The sequence below is a fragment of the Cibotium barometz genome, chromosome 25 (genome assembly GCF_041138505.1).
Source record: "Cibotium barometz isolate CiBa-2024 chromosome 25, ASM4113850v1, whole genome shotgun sequence".
NCBI lineage: Eukaryota > Viridiplantae > Streptophyta > Polypodiopsida > Cyatheales > Cibotiaceae > Cibotium > Cibotium barometz.
The window spans coordinates 31887001-31905929 of record NC_141070.1 but is presented as its reverse complement, the minus strand read 5'-3'; the positions used below and the strand labels follow the sequence as shown (position 1 = coordinate 31905929).

Here is an 18929-nt window from a genome sequence, read left to right as displayed (position 1 = left end):
CATTGTCTAGGACACTGCTATATTAGCCACTGCTTTCACATGTAGGAGGTTGGTGCGAGGAGGGAGGGGAAGTGAGCGGGAAGGGGCAAGAGAGATCTTGGAAGAAATGAAGGTGAAGCTATGGGTGAAAGGGATGAAGATCTAGCTTTGGCTATACAGATGGTGGTAACCTCTCGTGGATCTGGGGAGGGTGACTTGAGGTCTTTCCTTCATGTCTGTGGCTATGGGGGGAGGTGAAAATGAATTCCAAGTAAGTTAGGAATTATTGTGACCATAAGTGAAGAAAGCTCTTCTTTTTGAATCTCACAATTATGATAACTTATTAGGTCTTTGAAGTGGCCAGGCCAGGCCAAGCGATGGGCGCCCGACCTAGTATGAACCCATTTAAGGCGTGTGCAAATAACGTGAGAGATCAAGCATGCACGTCACACGTGTATAAAGCTCTCAAGTTGATGTGGGCTATTCTCTCTCTTTTTCTTTACTCCAACCAGCTTCTACTGCCTACTCATGGCATCCCGTCTTCCCACACGTGCTCTGGGCTCTCAAGGCCTGCAGGTAATTAAACTTTCTTCTCAAACCTCTCAAATGTACAACTTGAATTTCTGTGTCACAATTTATGGGTTTATCTCACACTTTGATCATATAACCCACAATCTTGAGTGTATCTGATAGCTTGGATTTATATCCCAATTTATCAACCCTAATAAACATGAATATATATTGGGTATTAACATGCATCTCCTATGAGTTAACCATCATCATGAGTATTATATAGCTTGAATTTCTACCATAATAGCTCACTTTATAGCTTGCAACTGTAAGGATTAGCAGATCCTTTTCTGGACTATGGATTAACTTAGTTTGTGGATTTTGTGAGTGTATTATTATTTTCTTTCAGTTGGGTTTTTCTTTTTAGTTTTGTGTCTGAATATGTCCAAATAATAGATGGCTCAAGAACTTGTATGGATTAGCTTAATGTATGCACATGGAAGCGTCAAATACATCCTGGATTAGCTTAGTTTGTGGATTTCATGCGTGTTATATCCTTGTCTCTCATTTGGGCGGCTAATTTTGTTTGTTTGTTATTTTTTTGTCTCTGAATATGTTAAAGGTTCCAGCTCTTGGCCTGGGATGCATGGGGCTATCGGCAATGTACGGCAAGCCAGTGCAAGAAGAAGAGGGGATTGACCTCATAAAGCATGCCATTGAGAGTGGAGTCACATTCCTCGACACAGCTGATGCGTACGGCCCATTCACAAATGAGATTCTAGTTGGAAAGGTGCTAAATTCTGATTGTGAAGATTGTTCATAATGACCCTTTTGCGCTCGATTCTGATTGTGAAAATTGTTAGGTTATCACAATGACCCAGTTGATGTGACTTTATGTGGAGAAGAGTGTGTCATTGCCTACTTGATACTTCTATGACCACTTTAAAAAGTGTTATTTGCATCATGAGGTGCTAAATTTTGAATCAGCAAGTTTAATTGTGAAAAATGAGAGCCTATAATCAGCTGTTTGATGTGAAAAAGGTGCTTACAGTTCCACAATTATATGAGGAGAAGAGTGCTTAGGATTGCTAAATTAATGTTGCTATGACCGCTCCAAGATTGTCAAAAGCATCAGCATTACTTGGGAAAGTGCTTACAATGTGCCCCAATCAGACCTTGTTTCGAAATGAGGGTTTCTATAATCCACACTTTAATCTTGCCAACACATCATGTAAAATGAAAGATGAGGGTTTCTATAATCCCCACTTTAGTCTTGCCAACACATCATGTAAAATGGAAGATAAGGGTTTTTATCATGTGTACAGGCCATCAAACTTTTTCCCAGAGAGAAAGTGCAAATTGCTACCAAGTTCGCACATACTTTGGAGAATGGGAAAGTGGTGGTGAAGGGAAACCCAGAGTATGTGCGGCAAGCCTGTGAGGACAGCTTGAAACGATTGGATGTGGAGTACATAGACCTCTACTACCAGCACAGAGTAGACCGGACGGTTCCAATTGAAAAAACAGTATGCAACATTTTCTCTTGTCAATGAAAGAGATGTTGAGTAATGTATTGACATATACATTTCCGGCATGATTGTCATATACAGTTTCCTGCGTAGACATCTTATGCCATTTGCAAGTGTAGGTTTGCGTTACATGTGCAGACGAGTGTATGCTTATGCTACATGTGCATGTGTTCATGGGAATGTGACTGAGTTCAATATGTTGTCTTTGAAATGTTAATACATTAATATACTTGTATTGGATCTATAAATAGATGGGAGAGTTGAAGAAACTGGTGGAGGAAGGAAAAATCAAGTATGTGGGTCTATCAGAAGCGAGTGTCAACACCATAAGAAGAGCTCATGCAGTTCATCCAGTAACTGCTGTGCAGATTGAATGGTCACTATGGACACGAGATGTTGAAGAGGACATCATTCCAGTATGCAGGTATAATCCAACAATGCACTTGTCAGATACATTGTGCTTCATATTTTCCCTGATATGTATGCGGATTGAAAAATTATACTTTTCACTGTGTGATCTTAGAGAGTTGGGCATTGGAGTTGTCGTCTACAGCCCTCTGGGACGGGGTTTCTTCTCTGGAAAAGCCATCTTGGAAAACCTCACGGAAAAAGACAGCCGGCTGGTAAACCCTCTCACTTGATTATTAATGCTCTGTTAATAATGCTATTAATGCTATTATGCCTATATGAATCAAGGCATGACAGCAATGCTGTCAATTTACACACAAAGAGGTTAATTTGTGATTTTTCAGAATCGTCCAAGATTTCAAGGAGAAAATCTACAAAAAAACAAGGTCTTTTATGAACGAATCGCCAGCCTTGCGAAAAAACATGGGTGCACACCTGGCCAACTGGCTTTGGCATGGGTTTTGCATCAAGGAGAGGACGTTGTACCCATTCCAGGTGATTAAGCTTAATCCATGTTCTCACTCTTAATCTGCACACTAACCATTGACTCTAATCACTCTCTTAAACGAACTGGGCTAATTGCATTTGTTCTTTGACACATTGTGCTCTTAAGAATGCAAACTTTAAGTACATTAAGTGCACAGACTCACACTCAAATCCTTTTCCATATTCACTTCACATGCACTTGGCTTGAAAAGAGTGCTTTACACTTTTGAACCTTTTTTGCAGAATATCATGGTTTTGAGTTAGCTTTGCAAGTCAATTTCACTTAAGGATTGGTGATTGGTGTGTGCCTGGTCATGTCCAATGTGCCAAGTTGGGTTGGGGTGTGTGTGTGTGTAAGCCCAGCGGGGCATGCCATGAACAGACTCAACCACGTGTCCCAAGAGAGAAAGATATGGAGAGAGGGGGTGTGTGTGTGTGTGTAAGCCCAGCGGGGCATGCCATGAACAGACTCAACCACGTGTCCAAGAGATAAAGATATGGAGAGAGGGGGGAGAGAAGGGAATAGAGATCTTGCACAATACACCACACTGAGTGGGGAACAAGCCCTGCTTCCTTTCTTGAATTTATTCAGGAACAATCCACAGGCATGCTGGCCAGGATCAATACAATCAATGAATACAAAACAAACAGATATGTCGATGTAGGATATCCAAGTCGATGTTGATGTCCAGGCACGAGATCTCTGATGCTGCTGAGCACACCATAAGGATGACCCACAAGTATCTCTCACCAGGCTAGTACCAGATCTAATATCTAAATCCAAATCCAATGAATCCAAGTCCAATGAATCCAAATTCAATGAATCCAAGTCCAAGTCCAAGTTCTAGTTCTAGTTCCAATCCAAGTTTTAGTTCAAATCCAAATCCAAGTCCAAGTTCCAATCCAAGTTCTCATCCAAGTTCCTTGCCCAAGTTCCATGTCCAAGTTCCAATCCAAATCCAAGTCCAAGTTCGAATCCAAGTTCTTGTTTCAATCCAAATCCAAGTCCAAGCTCCATGCCCAAGTTCCATGCCCCCAGGCTCCATGCTGCCCAAGTTCCATGCCCAAGCTCCATGTCCAAGTTCCCAAGGTCACATACGAGGAACACATGTGGAGTATGCGTAAAGGGCAAAGTTCTAAATGCCCGAAACAACGTTGTTTCGGTTGTCGAAGGCGGCGCACAAGTGGCGGTAGCGATCCAATGCTAGCGAGAGAAGCGGTGCCAGAAGCTGTAATAGTACAGTTGGCAATGATGGCAGCGCTTGCAGGAGGTGGCGGTGTTGTAGGAGGTAGCAAGTGGTGTAGCGCTCAGGGGCGGCAAGCGGCGTAGCACTCAGGAGAAGTAAGAGGGCAGAATAGATGTTGTTGGGCGGCTGAGGTGGGCGTAAGCGGCAATGTCTCAGAAGTGGTGGGAGGTGGCGGAGGGGGCGTTTCACCTGGCGGAGGCGGCGGCGGAAGTGGCATCTCAGCAAGTGGAGTTGAAGTGGCGGCACTGCCTCTCAAGCGGTGGTTGAATAGTGAAGGAGGAAGATGGTGGCCGCGTAGAGGCACAAGGTGGTGGAGAAGATAATGAAGATGATCATGATGCTCTCTTGCTCTTCCCAAGAGAGCTCTCCATGAGTTCTTCTCCCAATCTTCAAGACGATACAAGCTTCTTATATACTTGAAAGGGGTCCCTGCTTTTGTCTTTTCGCTTTGCTTTTTGCTTTTCCTCTTTTTAAGAGTCAAATATGGCCAAAGTTCTTGATTTATGCTTTTGTAGCTTTACGGCCTTGCTTTTTGGTCTTGGAGTTGCTTTTTGAAAAAGCGTCTTTTAGCTTTTTCGTTTTGCTAAGTCTCCTCTGGTGTCTGGGCATGGGTTTCATCATGTGAAATAGAGCTAGGAGGCCAAATAGTTACATTCCCTCTCTCTTATATCGCAGTTGTTCTCAATTGTGGACTTCAAGTGTTCCAATCACATCCATATTTTCCCAAGTACATCCATATGTTTCAAGTATATCCATATGTTCCAAGTATATACATATGTTCCTGGTACATCATGTACCTCCATATGTTTCAAGGTACTAGCCCCATCTGGTGAGCTTGTGCATCTGGTCTTTCTCCATATATGTGGTGTCATTTGCTCATCTGGCAACATCTCCGTGTCTTAAAAAAAAAAAACCGATGTCCTTGTTCTTGATGGTACATCTTCAGGGCCTGGGTATCCTAGGTACTAGCCAAGTTGTCATGTGCACAGTGTGTATCTACCGTGTGCTACACGCACGCAAGACTAGCTTCGAGGTTTGGGGAAGCTTGGAGCTAGGCAGGCTGGTTGGCGAGCTGAGTTACGGATAGACTAACGGGCAGGCACCCAAGTATGGACGGGCGGGCCCCCAAGTGTGGACGCCCGATGACCGGCCAAGAGCCTATAAAAGGGTGGCCAAGGTTAGTCATTAGTCATATTGAGTCTCGCATGTTTTGTGAGAGCTCTATGGTCTGGAGCCTGGATCTAGTGCAGACGTGCACACGCTTCATGCAATCGAGGCCGGCAACAGTCTCGAGGCCTGCGAGGGTAGCTTCGTGGCGGTATGAGACGTCGCGAGGTAGAGATTGGTCGGTACGTCCATCTAGTTAGCTCAGCTCGTGGCTCGGTGGGGACAGCCAAGTCTGTGGGCTTGCCTACGGCTGTCGTGGTTGGGAGGTGAGTCAGGCCTGCAACCCTCCTTTTTGTTTGTTTGTTTGTTTGTAGGTTTCGAGTCTCATACCAGGAGCGTTCTACAAGGAGATCCATTGGGGATTTGATAGTGGTATTAGAGCGTGCCTTGTGAACGAGCAAGTCGGTAGGTAGAGAAGATGAGGTCGAAGATAGGTATGTGTTCAAGAAGCTTGTTGTTTTGTTTATGTATACTGCTGTTTTTTCAGATTAGTATCTTGCTTTTTCATCAAAGAAACCCGTGATGAGGGAGTAGGTGGTTTAGCAGGGTTGTTTTGCTTAGCAAGAAGGTTGGATGCGTTCTTGCAGTCGCATGAACAGTTGAGAGAGAGAGAGAAAAAAAAGAATGTCAGCTTTTGTTCGTAAGAGAGAGAGAGAGAGACAGAGAGAGAGAGAGAGAAGGCCGCCGGCTATTTGTAGAGAGAGAGAGAAAAAAAAGCATGTCAGCTTTTGTTCGTAAGAGAGAGAGAGAGAGAGAGAGAGAGAGAGAGAGAGAGAGAAGGCCGCCGACTGCCAGTAGGGTGCTACAGGCAGTCGGGCTTGCACGCGTGTTGTAGCGTAGGTGTACAGGCGGCGCAAGCATATGGCTGTCGACGTGGACAGCGCAGGCGGGTGGCTTAGCGCTTGTCGTAGGCGCACACGGCTTGCAGCCTGGCTGTTTGCGAAGGCGCCGGTGTAGCACGTCGAATTAACCAGCAGCAGTCGGGCAAGCACGTCAGCGGCATGTTCACACAGGCGGGCGTTGATCGTAGGCGGTGTTCGCAAGCGAGCGCAAGGCTGTCCGTCAGGTGGCAGAAAATCGGGCGCAGCAGAAAAGCGAAAAGCAAACGTGTGGGGTGGATTTTTTTTTTTTTTTGTTAAAAAAAAAAAAACACCCACGCTTGACGTTGCTTTTGTTTTTCTTGAACCTTATTAAAGGGTTTAAAGACCCATTTTAAGCTTAAAGGTGCTTTTTTTAAAAGAAAACAGAATATATATATATATCCATATATATACATACATACATACATACATATATATAAACACAAAAGCAAAAGCTCAAGTTGCTTTTGGGAAAGATTATATAAACCCCTTAAGTGGGCTTCTTGCCACACATCTCTCAAGTTTTCAAGCTCTCAAGCTCTCTAGCTCTCAAGTTCTCTAGCGCTTTTCTTGTGCAAGATCGACTTTTCTCTCCACTTACCCTCTTCAAGATGTCGACCCAAGAATCCGAGTTGGAGCCCCTTGTTGAACGCGAAGGCTTGCCGGCTACGGAAGATACTGATGCCGATCTTTTTGACGATTATGTGTCCAAATTTGATTTCCAAGAGTTCAAGGTAGCTCTCGAAGCTTCTTCTTCGGAACGTCAGGCACAAATCGCAGCCCAAATGCAAGCTTTGTAGAACTCCATCTCTCTCTTGACCAACACAAAAGCAAAAGCTCAAGTTGCTTTTGGGGAAGATTATATAAACCCCTTAAGTGGGCTTCTTGCCACACATCTCTCAAGTTTTCAACCTCTCAAGCTCTCAAGCTCTCAAGTTCTCTAGCGCTTTTCTTGTGCAAGATCGACTTTTCTCTCCACTTACCCTCTTCAAGATGTCGACCCAAGAATCCGAGTTGGAGCCCCTTGTTGAACGCGAAGGCTTGCCGGCTACAGAAGATACTGATGCCGATCTTTTTGACGATTATGTGTCCAAATTTGATTTCCAAGAGTTCAAGGTAGCTCTCGAAGCTTCTTCTTCGGAACGTCAGGCACAAATCGCAGCCCAAATGCAAGCTTTGTAGAACTCCATCTCTCTCTTGACCACTACCCTATCTACCTTTTCGGGTATGGATACCTTGGCCTCTGCTTTACGCCCCAACATTACTCCGGAACAGTTTGGGGGCGAGCAAAAGCAGCGTACCAAGGAGATCGTGGACACTTGGCTACATAAGTGGCAAGTCCATTTTCCGTTTCATCCATATGATGATGGAAAAAAGATCCAGTTAGCAGTAGGTTTCCTCTCAGACAAAGCTTTGCTTTGGTGGAAGGAACTCAACCCTAAGCCAACGACTTGGGCACAATTTGAAGACGTCTTCAAGAAGGAATTCCTCAAGAAAGAGGATGATTATGATGTTGTTGCCCGGTTTGCAGCTTTGACCATGACCTTGCAGCACCTCACTTATGAGATCTACCTCCAGAAGTTTAGGGACTTGCAGATGAAACCTACAAAGATGGATCCCACTACTCTTTTGGGGTTCTTCGTAGCCAGTTTACCAGACTCATACCGTTTATAGGTTAAAAATAACAAATGCAAAACTTTGGACGAAGCCATTCATTCAGCTCGTATCTATGATGATACAATGGTCTCTTCCAAGTCTAAACCCGCTATCGAGCAGGGGAACAAGCACAAAAGAAAGTTCTCCGCACCAATGGCTAACACGTCTGACGGACCAACCTTCGAAGAATTCAAGTTCGACACCGCATCAGGCAATGCTCCATACCCATGTTCTGCTGAACCTGAATGAGCCGTAGCAAGAGTCGGCTCCAACTCAAAGGCATCAAGATAAAGCTGCAATACCTTGGGTGAATTTGCTAAGTCACCGTCCTCCAACCACTTTGCATCCATCGTTGAACTTCACAAGATAGCGACGGGAAACTTTACCTTGTACCTTTCTTTCCTTGTGTGCCAGTATCTGCTCGGGAATAAGAACCTCATCAAGTTCCTTTGCTTCTGTCTGAGCCTCATCTGATACATCCACAGGCATCCAAAACCTGCTTGCACTCCACCCAAGTGGTAAGCACAAGTCCCTGATGAAGCATAGTAGATCACCACTGCTAAACATAGAAAGAAGCTGCCTTCCGAACCCCATGAAGCCTCCGTGAAGATACCACCGGTTACAAAGTGTCCAAAGCCATAGCCTTCAACCCATGTTTTGCACCATAACACTTCAACTGCTTCTTGTTCCTGGCTGACTACTTCCTGTCCTTGGTGTCTTTTCTCCTGAGCTTCATCTTCAGCTTTTGCTCTTCACCTCATACAGGCAAAGACACATAATCCTGCACTGTCTCCTGTACTTCCTTTTCACTTTCCACATGTAGAAGCTTTTGATGTGACAACCACGGGCTCACCTCCTTGAGAAAGTCGACGATATCCCGGCGATGGAACCATGTGAACCGGCCCGTTGGCTTCGGACGAAACCAACGGGCGGTGCAAAAACAAACTTGCACACAAAACACTTCAACACCTTTGAGGACCAAGAAAAGGAAAACAAACAGGGGGAGCTAGAGTGCTCCTGCAAATAGTACAAGGACATAGATTGGTCCTAAAACGCAGTGGCGCCCCTTGCGGTATTTCTTTACTTGATCAAAATTTGAGTACAAAGTACAACTCGTTGAATCCTCTACCAATAGGATCCCTTATAGTTTCACCCAGGACTTCCAAATAAGAACTCTCGTTATCACAGCACAACATTCCATAGAGAAGGCACACTTGTACAACATTTCCCTGCTTGAAAAGGTCTTCTCCATCTCTATCATGGATCCCCCAAACCCTTTCCTAAACAGCAGTAGGGCTGTACCAAACCATATGTCCTTCCCTATAGTCACAGCTTGCATGTAACCTCGAGAAAACTTGACGGAGGTGTCGATGATTTGACAGACGGCGAGAGCGATCATGGAGGTCTTGTTGGTGCTGAACTGGGCTTGGACGATAACGTCATGGTTCTAGATGGTGGAACGGTTAGCACGCTACTGAATGGCCGAGGGCCTCTCGAAGCCGTAGGCGTAGATGCCCCACATGAGCTCATCCCGGACAGCCATCGCAGCAGAGCTGCTGTACGTCTTCACGCCCGGACTTGTCTCATAGGCCATGCCATCCTTGTCCACCTGCACCCTGCCTCTACCACCACCTGAGACCGTTGCTCCGCCTGCACCACCACCACAGACCATCGCCCTGCCTGGCTACTTTCACACAGGTAGCCGCCATGTGCATGTGGACTGCTCCACTCTGCCGAAGGTCGCACACCTGACTGCTTCCACATACGCAGCCCGCCTGGCTGTTTCCTTAGGTGCAGCCCCCTGGCGCCGGTTGCTGGCTGTAGCCCGCCTCGCACCGGTTGCTGGCTGTTTCGCTGCTGAGCCCTCATCTCTTGCACTGCCTTCCCCAACCCGTGGGCATCGCCTTCTTGAACGTGCTCCTTGGCAACTGGCTGCTGCCGTGCATCCTCACCCGCACTGCCTTGCCTACAGTGGTGCTTCAGATGCCGTGCGCCAACGACCAGCCAACCGAAGAGGAGAAGAAGCGCCTTACACCACCCACGATTTTGCAATCATGATCGCTAAGGTGATGCGCCGCGCACCACATGCCATACGATTATTTAAAATCTGCCACCCTTCGCCTTTTTATAACCAAAGATGCGATTCCAAACGCTTTTCTCCAAAACACCGAAAGCAAAATTAGCAAAACGCATCCTTAAAAATAATAATATTATTTTAAGCCTTCAAAGGTTTAAAAACCATATAAACTTTAAAATCCCTTTTGTCCCCTTTCACACTTGGGCTGGCCACATATGGGTTTTCTTTTCATATCCAAGCTGATGCCGTTCACACTGTCCATCATCCTGTGCCCGTGCCCGTGCCCACCTGCTTGTAGTCCAAAGAAAAACACAGGGTCGCAACAGAAGTAATGATCCACTCGTTTATGGATTGTCTTGTTTGGTTTCTTCGGAAATCGTATTGAGCCATCTGGTTCTCGAAGGAAACCGCTCAAACTGTTGCTCAAGGCCATCTGGTCACAAGAGATTTGGTCATGAGGACCGCCCAAGAATTCTTGCATAGTCATCTGGTCGCATTGACCGCCCGACTATGAAATCCAATACAGTTATCTGGGCCATCTGGTCGCAATGGCCGCCCAACTGCTAAATCCAATACAGTCATGTGGGCCATCTGGTCGCAATGATCTCCTGATTGCAGAGTCCAATACAGTCATGTGGGCCATCTGGTCGCAATGACCGCCCGATTGTGAAGTCCAATACAACCATCTGGGCCATCTGGTCGCAATGACTGCCCGATCGCGAAGTCCAATACAGTCATCTGGGCCATCTTGTCGCAATGACCGCCCGACTACGAAGTCCAAGATATCTGGCATCATTGCCATCAATGGGTCATTTGGCATCGTTGCCTCCCATATAGAAAAATTCTGGCATTTTTGCCATCCAATGGGTCATCTGGCATCGTTGCCACCTAAATACAAATCTTGTTCGGGCATCATTGCCATCCAATGGGTCATCTGCTTCCTTCTTGTCTTTGACATTTATAGGCCAGAACATGGCGTGCTTGGTTCAAGATTGCTCCAATGTAATCTCACCATGTTCAACCCCACAAAAGGTCTAGAATAACAACACCGGTTCTTTGCTAGCATAAAGTCTCAATGCTTCAAAAGAGTTTGTTTCAACTTTGGTCCTCAAAGATCCCACGGCTTTATTTTGTCAAAACTTGCAATGGTCTAGCATCCACTACAAACCACTTGATGAACTCCATGGCAGGATGTCAATCTAATGATCTTCCGGTCTCTTTGGAGATAGCTCTCTTGGAAGAGTATCTGCAAAACAATCTTTATACATTCGAGCCCTTCTTTGGCCATGTTCCTTCTTAGCTTTGCTAGCTAGGAATTCATCATCTTGGAGAAACTGTCTAAATTGCTGAAAATCTCGGTATTCTACTGATGTCATGGCCACAGTCTCATGAGAAATCGATTGACGGCCTTAGAAGTTTTGTATTGGCCTCATAGTTGTTCCCTTCATGAGGACTTTGGTCTCCCTTTGCTCTCGACATGGCTCTATCACCCCTTCAAGAGAAATCCTGCTCTAATACCACTGTAAGCCCAACGGGGCATGCCGTGATAGACTCAACCACGTGTCCAAGAGATAAAGATATGGAGAGAGAGGGGAGAGAGAGAAGGGAATAGGCATCTTCCACAACACACCACACTGAGTGGGGAACAGGCCCCGCTTCCTTTCAAGAATGTATTCAGGAACAATCCACGGGCACACTAGCTAGGATCAATACAATCAATGAACACAAAACAAACAGATATGCCGGTATAGGATATCTAAGTGTCGATGTTGAGGCACGAGATCTTTGATGCTGAGCACACCATGGGGATGACCCACAAGTATGTCTCATCGGGCTAGTGCCAAATCTAATATCCAAATCCAAATCCAATGAATCCAAATTCAAGTCCTAGTCCAAGTTCTAGTTCCAATCCAAATACAAGTCCAAGTTCCAATCCAAATCCAAGTCCAAGTTCCATGCCCAAGTTCCAATCCAAATCCAGGTCCAAGTTCCAATCCAAGTTCTATGCCCAAGTTCCAATCCAAATCCAAGTCCAAGTTCCATGTCCAAGCTCCATGCCCAAGCTCCATGTCAAAGTTCCCAAGGTCGCATACGAGGAACATAGGTGAAGTATGCGTAAAGGGAGAAGTTCTAAATGCCCAAAACAGCGATGTTCCGGTTATCAAAGGCGGCGCACAAGTGGTGGTGGCGATCTAATGCTAGTGATAGAAGCGGTGCCAGAAGCTGCAACAGTACAGCCGGCAATGATGGCGGCGCTTACAGAAGGCCGCGGTGCTGTAGGAGGCAGCAGGTGGTGCAGTGCTCAGGGGCAGCAAGCGGAGCAGTGCTTAGGAGCAGTAAGAGGGTGGAACAGATGTTGCTGGGCGGCTGAGGTGGGCGGAGGTGGCAGCAGCGGCAGTGTCTCAGAAGCGGTGGCAGAGGTGGCATTTCCGCCGGCGGAGGTGGCTTTGGGCGGTGGAGGTGGCGTCTCAGCCGGCGGAGCTGGCTCTAGGGCGGCGGAGGCGGCTCTGAAGCGGTGGCTGAACAGTGGAGGAGGAAGATGATGGCTGTGTAGAGGCACAAGGTGGTGGTGGAGAAGTTAATGAAGATGATCATGATGCTCTCTTGCTCTTCCCAAGAAGGCTCTCCACGAGTTCTCCCAATCTTCAAGAGGGTACAAGCTTCTTATAGACTTGAAAGGGGTCCCTACTTTATGCCATGCCTTGCTTTGCTTTTTGCTTTTTGCTTTTCTTCTTTTAAATAGTCAAATATGGCCAAAGTTCTTGATTTATGCTTTTGTAGCTTAAGGGCCTTGCTTTTTGGCCTTGGAGCTGCTTTTTGAAAAAGCGGCTTTTAGCTTTTTCGTTCGGCTCAGTCTCCTCTTGCCAGTGGTGCCCTCAGCCCGCGGTCAACACAGTTTGACTTTTTGCTTTTCTCTGCTTTTTGACCAAGACTGGCGCTTTTACATCTGAAAACTTCATGGTCCTTGTTCCCATGCTTTCTTCCACCTATTTGGTGTCCAGGCATGGGTTTCATCATGTGAAATAGAGCTAGGAGGGCCAAATAGTTACAATGTGTGTGTGTGTGTTGCTCTATCAACTCTGGTTAGTTGCAATACTCTAGAGTCTAATCATGCACTAATTGCAGCAGTTTGCACTAATCACTCTTTAACCACAAAATTAGTTGCAGATATATAGAGTCTAACCATACACTTTTAAGTAAAATGTAATGCAGCTGCACTTGAGGCATATTTTAAGCTGTCTGTGGGTATGCGTGTGCAGGTACAACCAAAGTGAAGAACTTCGAGGAAAATTTGGGCTCACTAAATGTGAAGCTCTCAAGTGCAGATTTGGAAGAAATTATTGCTGCAGTGCCCCTCCATGAAGTGGCAGGATTGCGCTATAATGAGAGCATGATGGCTTCCACCTATAAGTTTTCTGATACTCCACCCTTAAATGAATGAATTATTGATATGACTCCATGAATAAATTATTGATATGACTCCCAATCAAGTTCACAGATACTTCTTACCAGGGAAATTAGCTTGGATTCACTTTTATAACCAAGCAAAGGAGGATGGGAATTGCTATTCATGGACTTCTAAGTTTAATTATAACCATCCAATCTGTTGCAGGCTTATTATGTATAGTTGATAGATAGCTATATCAATAACATGTGTAGCAGCTTTTGTCGCAGGTCCTTGCCTGAGTGGCTATTGTACTACAGCTAGGGGCATGAGTTGGAACCCCAACACCTAACATAGATTTCCCATGGCCAAGTTAGTGGGCCAGGAATCTGTCAGCTAACTTGGCCACACACTTTTGGCACTGTGCCAAAATCACCACGGTTGGAAGTTTGTAAAGAGTCTTGTCTGGAAAGGTCTCTCTGGGCAAGACAAGTATCATGGAGTGTGAGAAAAGTGTGCATTTAATTCAATCAAGTCTCCACTGTCTAATGTTCTGGACTGCGAGAAAAGGGTTTGTTACCTGAGTTTGCACCCAAGGCATAATCTCTTTCAAAAAAAAGAACATATGTAGATGCTTTTATGACCACACACCTTGTTTTCCTTTTTCAGTTTTATGAAGAGGCAGCGAGAGGGCATTTTAAGGGTTGCCCCTTAAATAAACACTATAAACTAACACAATGCAGGCAATTCTCATTTGAAATGGAAATATATAATAAGTCCTAATCAAATAGGTAAAGTATGTCAAGAGACAACTGCTTAAAAGTTTAGGGCCGCCTTCAAAGATATCATGGTCTCTAGCCATATGCCAGGGAAACTTTTAGAGGGACTTATTCATCTAATTCCCAATGAGGGAGGTGATCGCTTGGAGGTATGCCAGTGGCACTCTGTCACCCTCCTCGGCGGCTCCCTTACCCCATCTTCTTGACTTAATCCATGGCATAGGCTGGGTTTACTGAAGATAGGAGCATCTTTACCTTTTGGGAGGCGATTGCCCAAAGCTCAAGCTCGCCTTCAATGTGGCAGTTTTGCTTCTGAAAAGCTTCAATGACATAGTAGATTAGGCTTTTCTTGAGGGCACCATGCTTTGGATAGGATTTTTAGCCAGTTCGATTAGAGGAGTCTTTGTGCTTCATTCCACAGCCACGATGAAGTCCTCATCCAAAGGGCCAAAGGGGACAGGTGTCCAATTTCCAGATGAGTTGGACAGGATGCCCCCTCACCCCTTTCCTCTTCCTCTTTGTCACGGAGGTGATGAGAAACTATCTATCTACTTAGGGATATTTGAGACCTCACGCAGAGATTGATATCTCACCAAAGCAACAACTTGCTCCTCTTCTTACGAGCATTCAGAAGAAGCTTTGTCCTCTTCTTATGAGCATTCAAGAGAAGCTCCTTTATTGAAGCATTGTGCGACTCTACCTCGCTAGCTTTGTGGTGGTGTCCAGTGAGGTGCTCATGACTATGATGTGGAACATTACTTCATGATGGGGGGCTCTTTGCACATGCCTTGAACAGGTCCAATAGGGCTGGTCTAGAATTTTCTTTGGACAGCTTGCCTCCAACCACGTGGAGAGACTTTGCCAGCCTTTGATTTGAAACCCCTTTTTTAAGATGCCACGTGGCCATCCCTTGGGCACTTGCTCTCACATTGCCTTGTGTCCCTTCAACATTGGTCCCACTAAATCTTTGGGAGAGTGGACAACATCGAGAGAGTTCCCCGGGGGATGCAAGAGAGTCGCTTTGTTGGGATTCGAAGTAAAGATCATATTACCTTCACCATCAACTAAGCCATCCTCCTCGATTAGCAAACCCCTCTACAGGATTCTTCCCCCCCACAGTGGCATAGCACCTTCACCCACCATGATATCCTCCTAGTAGTCCTCGGTCCATGTAATGAAAGAACGGAGTGGTTGGGCTCTCTAGGCTAAATGGGTCTTTCCACCCCCACTCATCTAGATGAGTCACAATATCCAGATGCATGTGATAGATGGCACCTCGAAATCAACTGATCATTGGGCCTCACATTGCATTTCTTCCTACTTTCTCAAAGATATTTGGAAGCATTACTGAGGCAGCTATCGGCCAAGGAAGGTCACACTCTTCCTTTGGTAGTTAGCCCACCACCACCTCATTGTCGGCACTTTGGAGTGTTGGAGCCATCACTTGGAGTCATAGAGACATTCCCTTGGGATTGTCCCAAAGCGCAACATGTATGGCAAAGCCTTCTTCACCTCTACACGGCGACGGAGTCCGTGCCATGTATTACCACTTGGGGTGCAATAGCGTGGGTGACCAAGGCTGGCCTCGCTCCTTTCTACAAGAAGCTAGTAGGAGGGCAAGCTCTACTCTTGCAAGATTGAACACCATACATAGTCGAGAAATTCATACTAAAAATGGGGTTATGTGAGCATTGAAATTTCAGCTTACAAATTTTCAAGTTCATCTTCTACAAGACCTATGGTTCCAAAAATATCTATCCCTTCCGCAAAACAAAGTTGTTTTAGCATTGTCATCATCTTCATCACCATTACCACCGTTGTCCACAAATTCATGATCATGATGTTGCTAATCTTGATCTTGGCGGTGTACTCTTGGGAAGACCTACATGCGTTCAAAGGGTATTAAAAAAGTCATTTTTGTGAATTTTGATTAATAAAATGATATTTTTTTTCTTTATAAGCTTACAAGTTTTTGTTCAAAATGCCATTTAAAACTCCCTTATGTAAGTAGATTTTTGTAAAATTTTCTCAAAATCTTTGTTTTTAAAAAATCTTTTCTAAATCATTGCACATAGTAGACTTACATATTTTTTAATGAACCCCTCGAGATCTTGATTTCCATGATTATTGTTGTGATCTTGTGCACCCTAGTTTCTATCTTCAGTGTGTAGGTTTGATGAACTTGTCGGAATTGAGCCATCTCCTAAGTCTTTGATCTCTTTTTTATTATACATTTGTTTTCTTCAAGGAGCGACCTGGATAACATACCACTAGATTCTATACGAAGGATCTGATTGGCATATAACCTTATAGTGAAAACACATAAAATGGTGTGTGAAAAACATAAATTGATTATTACAAAATATATGCATATTGTACCTTCTCACATTGTGTTGGTAGGATAAATGTGTAGGTAATATCTATCCATAATTTAGTGGAGTCAAACACTATAAACCCACGTCGATCTCTTTAATTGTGGCCCTAGGTCCATCCATCATCACCACTTTCAACCACTCCATGTTGAAAATGAACATGTTGAAGTCTCTAAAATCTACTCGAATAATCTCTTTAATTTTTCCATAATATTTCATTTAATCTTGAATCATGTTATTGTCACATTGTTGGAGTGCTACTTTGTTGCTTAAACATAGCCATTACTCTTGAATCACATGTCTATATGCTCCACATAAAAATGATAGCCTCTCGACCATAGAGCTCCAAGTGATCGATACTACAAAAGAGTTAAAAAAGGAAGGGTTAGAGTCACACATAATTAGGTATACATATGTTTAGGACAATTATATTACTTTCATCCCATGTCCTCTAGCTTCTCTTCGATAATCATTATCTCCTCCCCTTCCTCTCTTGCCCTAGTAATAGCCTCATCCAACCACCAAGAAGGCATGAAGGTGGGAAGTTCTTGAAGATTAGGTGGATATTGGGAGTCTTCTAGTTCTCCTTGTAGTCCTAAAAGCTTTGTGCGAGCATTTCTTCTCTCTATTTGAGCAAGATCATACCTTTGGATCCATTTGTCCATCTCGGAAGAATTGAGCGTACAAAATTTCATGATCTTTTGCCACAATGTATGATCCATAGTACACTCCCCACCCTTGCCATGTGGCACTTCCCCTAACAAGCATTGTTGAGATACGTGGTGCCAAAGAGCACAAGGAAAGTATGGAGTGAGTGTGAGAAGGTACATCACCAACTGAGAATTATTCCACATGCAAGAGAAAAGCTAAGTTGTAATCTCCTCGTATAAAACGAGGACTTTTCAAGCAGTGGAGTACAAGCACAACATCTCAAGTCTTTTTATGAGTACAAGTTTCCATCTTTGTAACCTAACTGAACTTGAGTCTAAACTTAAACGGCACACACTCATCACAATGAGTCTCCTTCATTTCTATCCACCTTAGATTATCAATATCATTAAAGTAGATTAGTATAAGATTAGTTTATCATTAGGTAGACGGTTTGTCATTAGGAGAGTTTGATCCATGTTTTCTTAGCTTAGTTATTTTCTCCACTTCATTAGGGTTCACTTAGTGAACAAGTTAGGGCAAATTAAGCTTCTCTTTTAGTGATTAGGGTTTTCTGATTTCTTGCATCAAGGATAAAAGAGAGTGAGAACACAAGGGGCGGCCTGTGAGGAGGGAGAGAAATAAAGAAATATAGCAACAGCTGATTAGCTTTGTCTATAGTGGAGGCAGCAGCAGCTCTTGTCTCAACTGTAACAAGGTAAGGGCCTGTAACAAGGTAAGGGCCAAGAGCAGCAAAGGCATCAGAAGGAAACGGAGAGAAGAAAGGCAAGCAGATGGCAAAGAACTAAGAAGACCCGCGTGCACTTGTGTGTCCATCATTGAAGTGAAGGGCCATTTTGACCTCCGCGCACAACAGGCAAACTCAACTCCTCCCAAAAGCTCGTCGGATCATGCTTTGGCTGTCTCTGCTACACGAGATAGACCACAGAGGCTGCGTGCCATTTTCCCAGCAATGCAGGTCGAGAAGCGGCCAGTGTCGAAAAGCTGAAGGTGAGCGTGGAGGCAACGTTGAGCATAGCAGAAGCGGGCAGATGTGGCCAGCTCCCATCGTGCGGAGGCAGACGTCAGTCTGATAAGGTGTAAAAAAACACCTTATCAGACGTCAGTCTGATAAGGTTGTTTTTTTAAAGAAAAAAAAATAGAATGGTAAAGGGTGTGTTCACACCAAAGGTGTTTTTCAAGCAAGTATAATTGGCCTATCTTTATGAGCTTATAAAAAATTTCCACCATGCGCATCTACACCCAAATTTCCACCAACAATGAGATCACCAAACGACATCATAAAATTATGTATTAACAAGGTTTTCAATCAACAAAGTTGGAAAAATATTGTAAGTGGCCAAATGAGCATGCAACAAAAAATCCTCTCACTACCCATCTCTTAAACAAAAATGTGTCGGTAAAAAATCCTACTTCCTACAAAAAGTGCTTGTAACTAGCCTCTGGGGCCAATGGTGTACCCAAGCTAGAAATTCATCCTTCACCTTAGAGTCAAAGTAGCATTAAGGGGGGGAATTGCCAAAGTAGCACTTGGGCCAAAGTTGCTCATAGCACATAGGGGAATGTAGAAAGGAAAAATGTTTGCTAGATGATGAATAGTTGCCTTGTTGCAACTTTCCACTTTTAATGTCATTCTGCTTTTTATAACAGTCCTTTGCCATGTGTCTTGGTTTGCTACAGTAATAGCACTCTATGCTATTTGCATTTTGATTTCTTTGCCAACCACCTCGGCCTCTTTGACTCCCTCTGCCTCTAGACTGGCCTCTTCCACACCTGTGTATGATTGTTGCTGTGAATCATTGGAC

At 44.6% G+C, this 18929-nt stretch overlaps 1 protein-coding gene across 1 annotated transcript; it reads left to right on the top strand.

The window, feature by feature from the left end:
* Positions 1-399: 399 nt before the first annotated feature.
* LOC147624476 (putative aldo-keto reductase 1) lies at positions 400-13834 on the top strand. Its single transcript, XM_086819476.1, has 7 exons — positions 400-555; positions 1112-1279; positions 1815-2015; positions 2270-2442; positions 2542-2641; positions 2771-2921; positions 13180-13834. The coding sequence occupies exons 1-7, from the start codon at positions 508-510 to the stop codon at positions 13359-13361; spliced, it is 1023 nt and encodes a 340-aa protein (XP_086675602.1). The 5' UTR covers positions 400-507; the 3' UTR covers positions 13362-13834.
* The last annotated feature ends 5095 nt before the right edge of the window (positions 13835-18929 follow it).

What these genes read in the sequence shown, in the direction of transcription:
- LOC147624476 (XM_086819476.1), top strand. Translation starts at nt 508, where the DNA reads ATGGCATCCCGTCTTCCCACACGTGCTCTGGGCTCTCAAGGCCTGCAG. An exon ending in CGGAAAAAGACAGCCGGCTG is followed by an intron (nt 2,642 to 2,770) that starts GTAAACCCTCTC and finishes GTGATTTTTCAG; the next exon opens with AATCGTCCAAGATTTCAAGG. An exon ending in GGACGTTGTACCCATTCCAG is followed by an intron (nt 2,922 to 13,179) that starts GTGATTAAGCTT and finishes ATGCGTGTGCAG; the next exon opens with GTACAACCAAAGTGAAGAAC.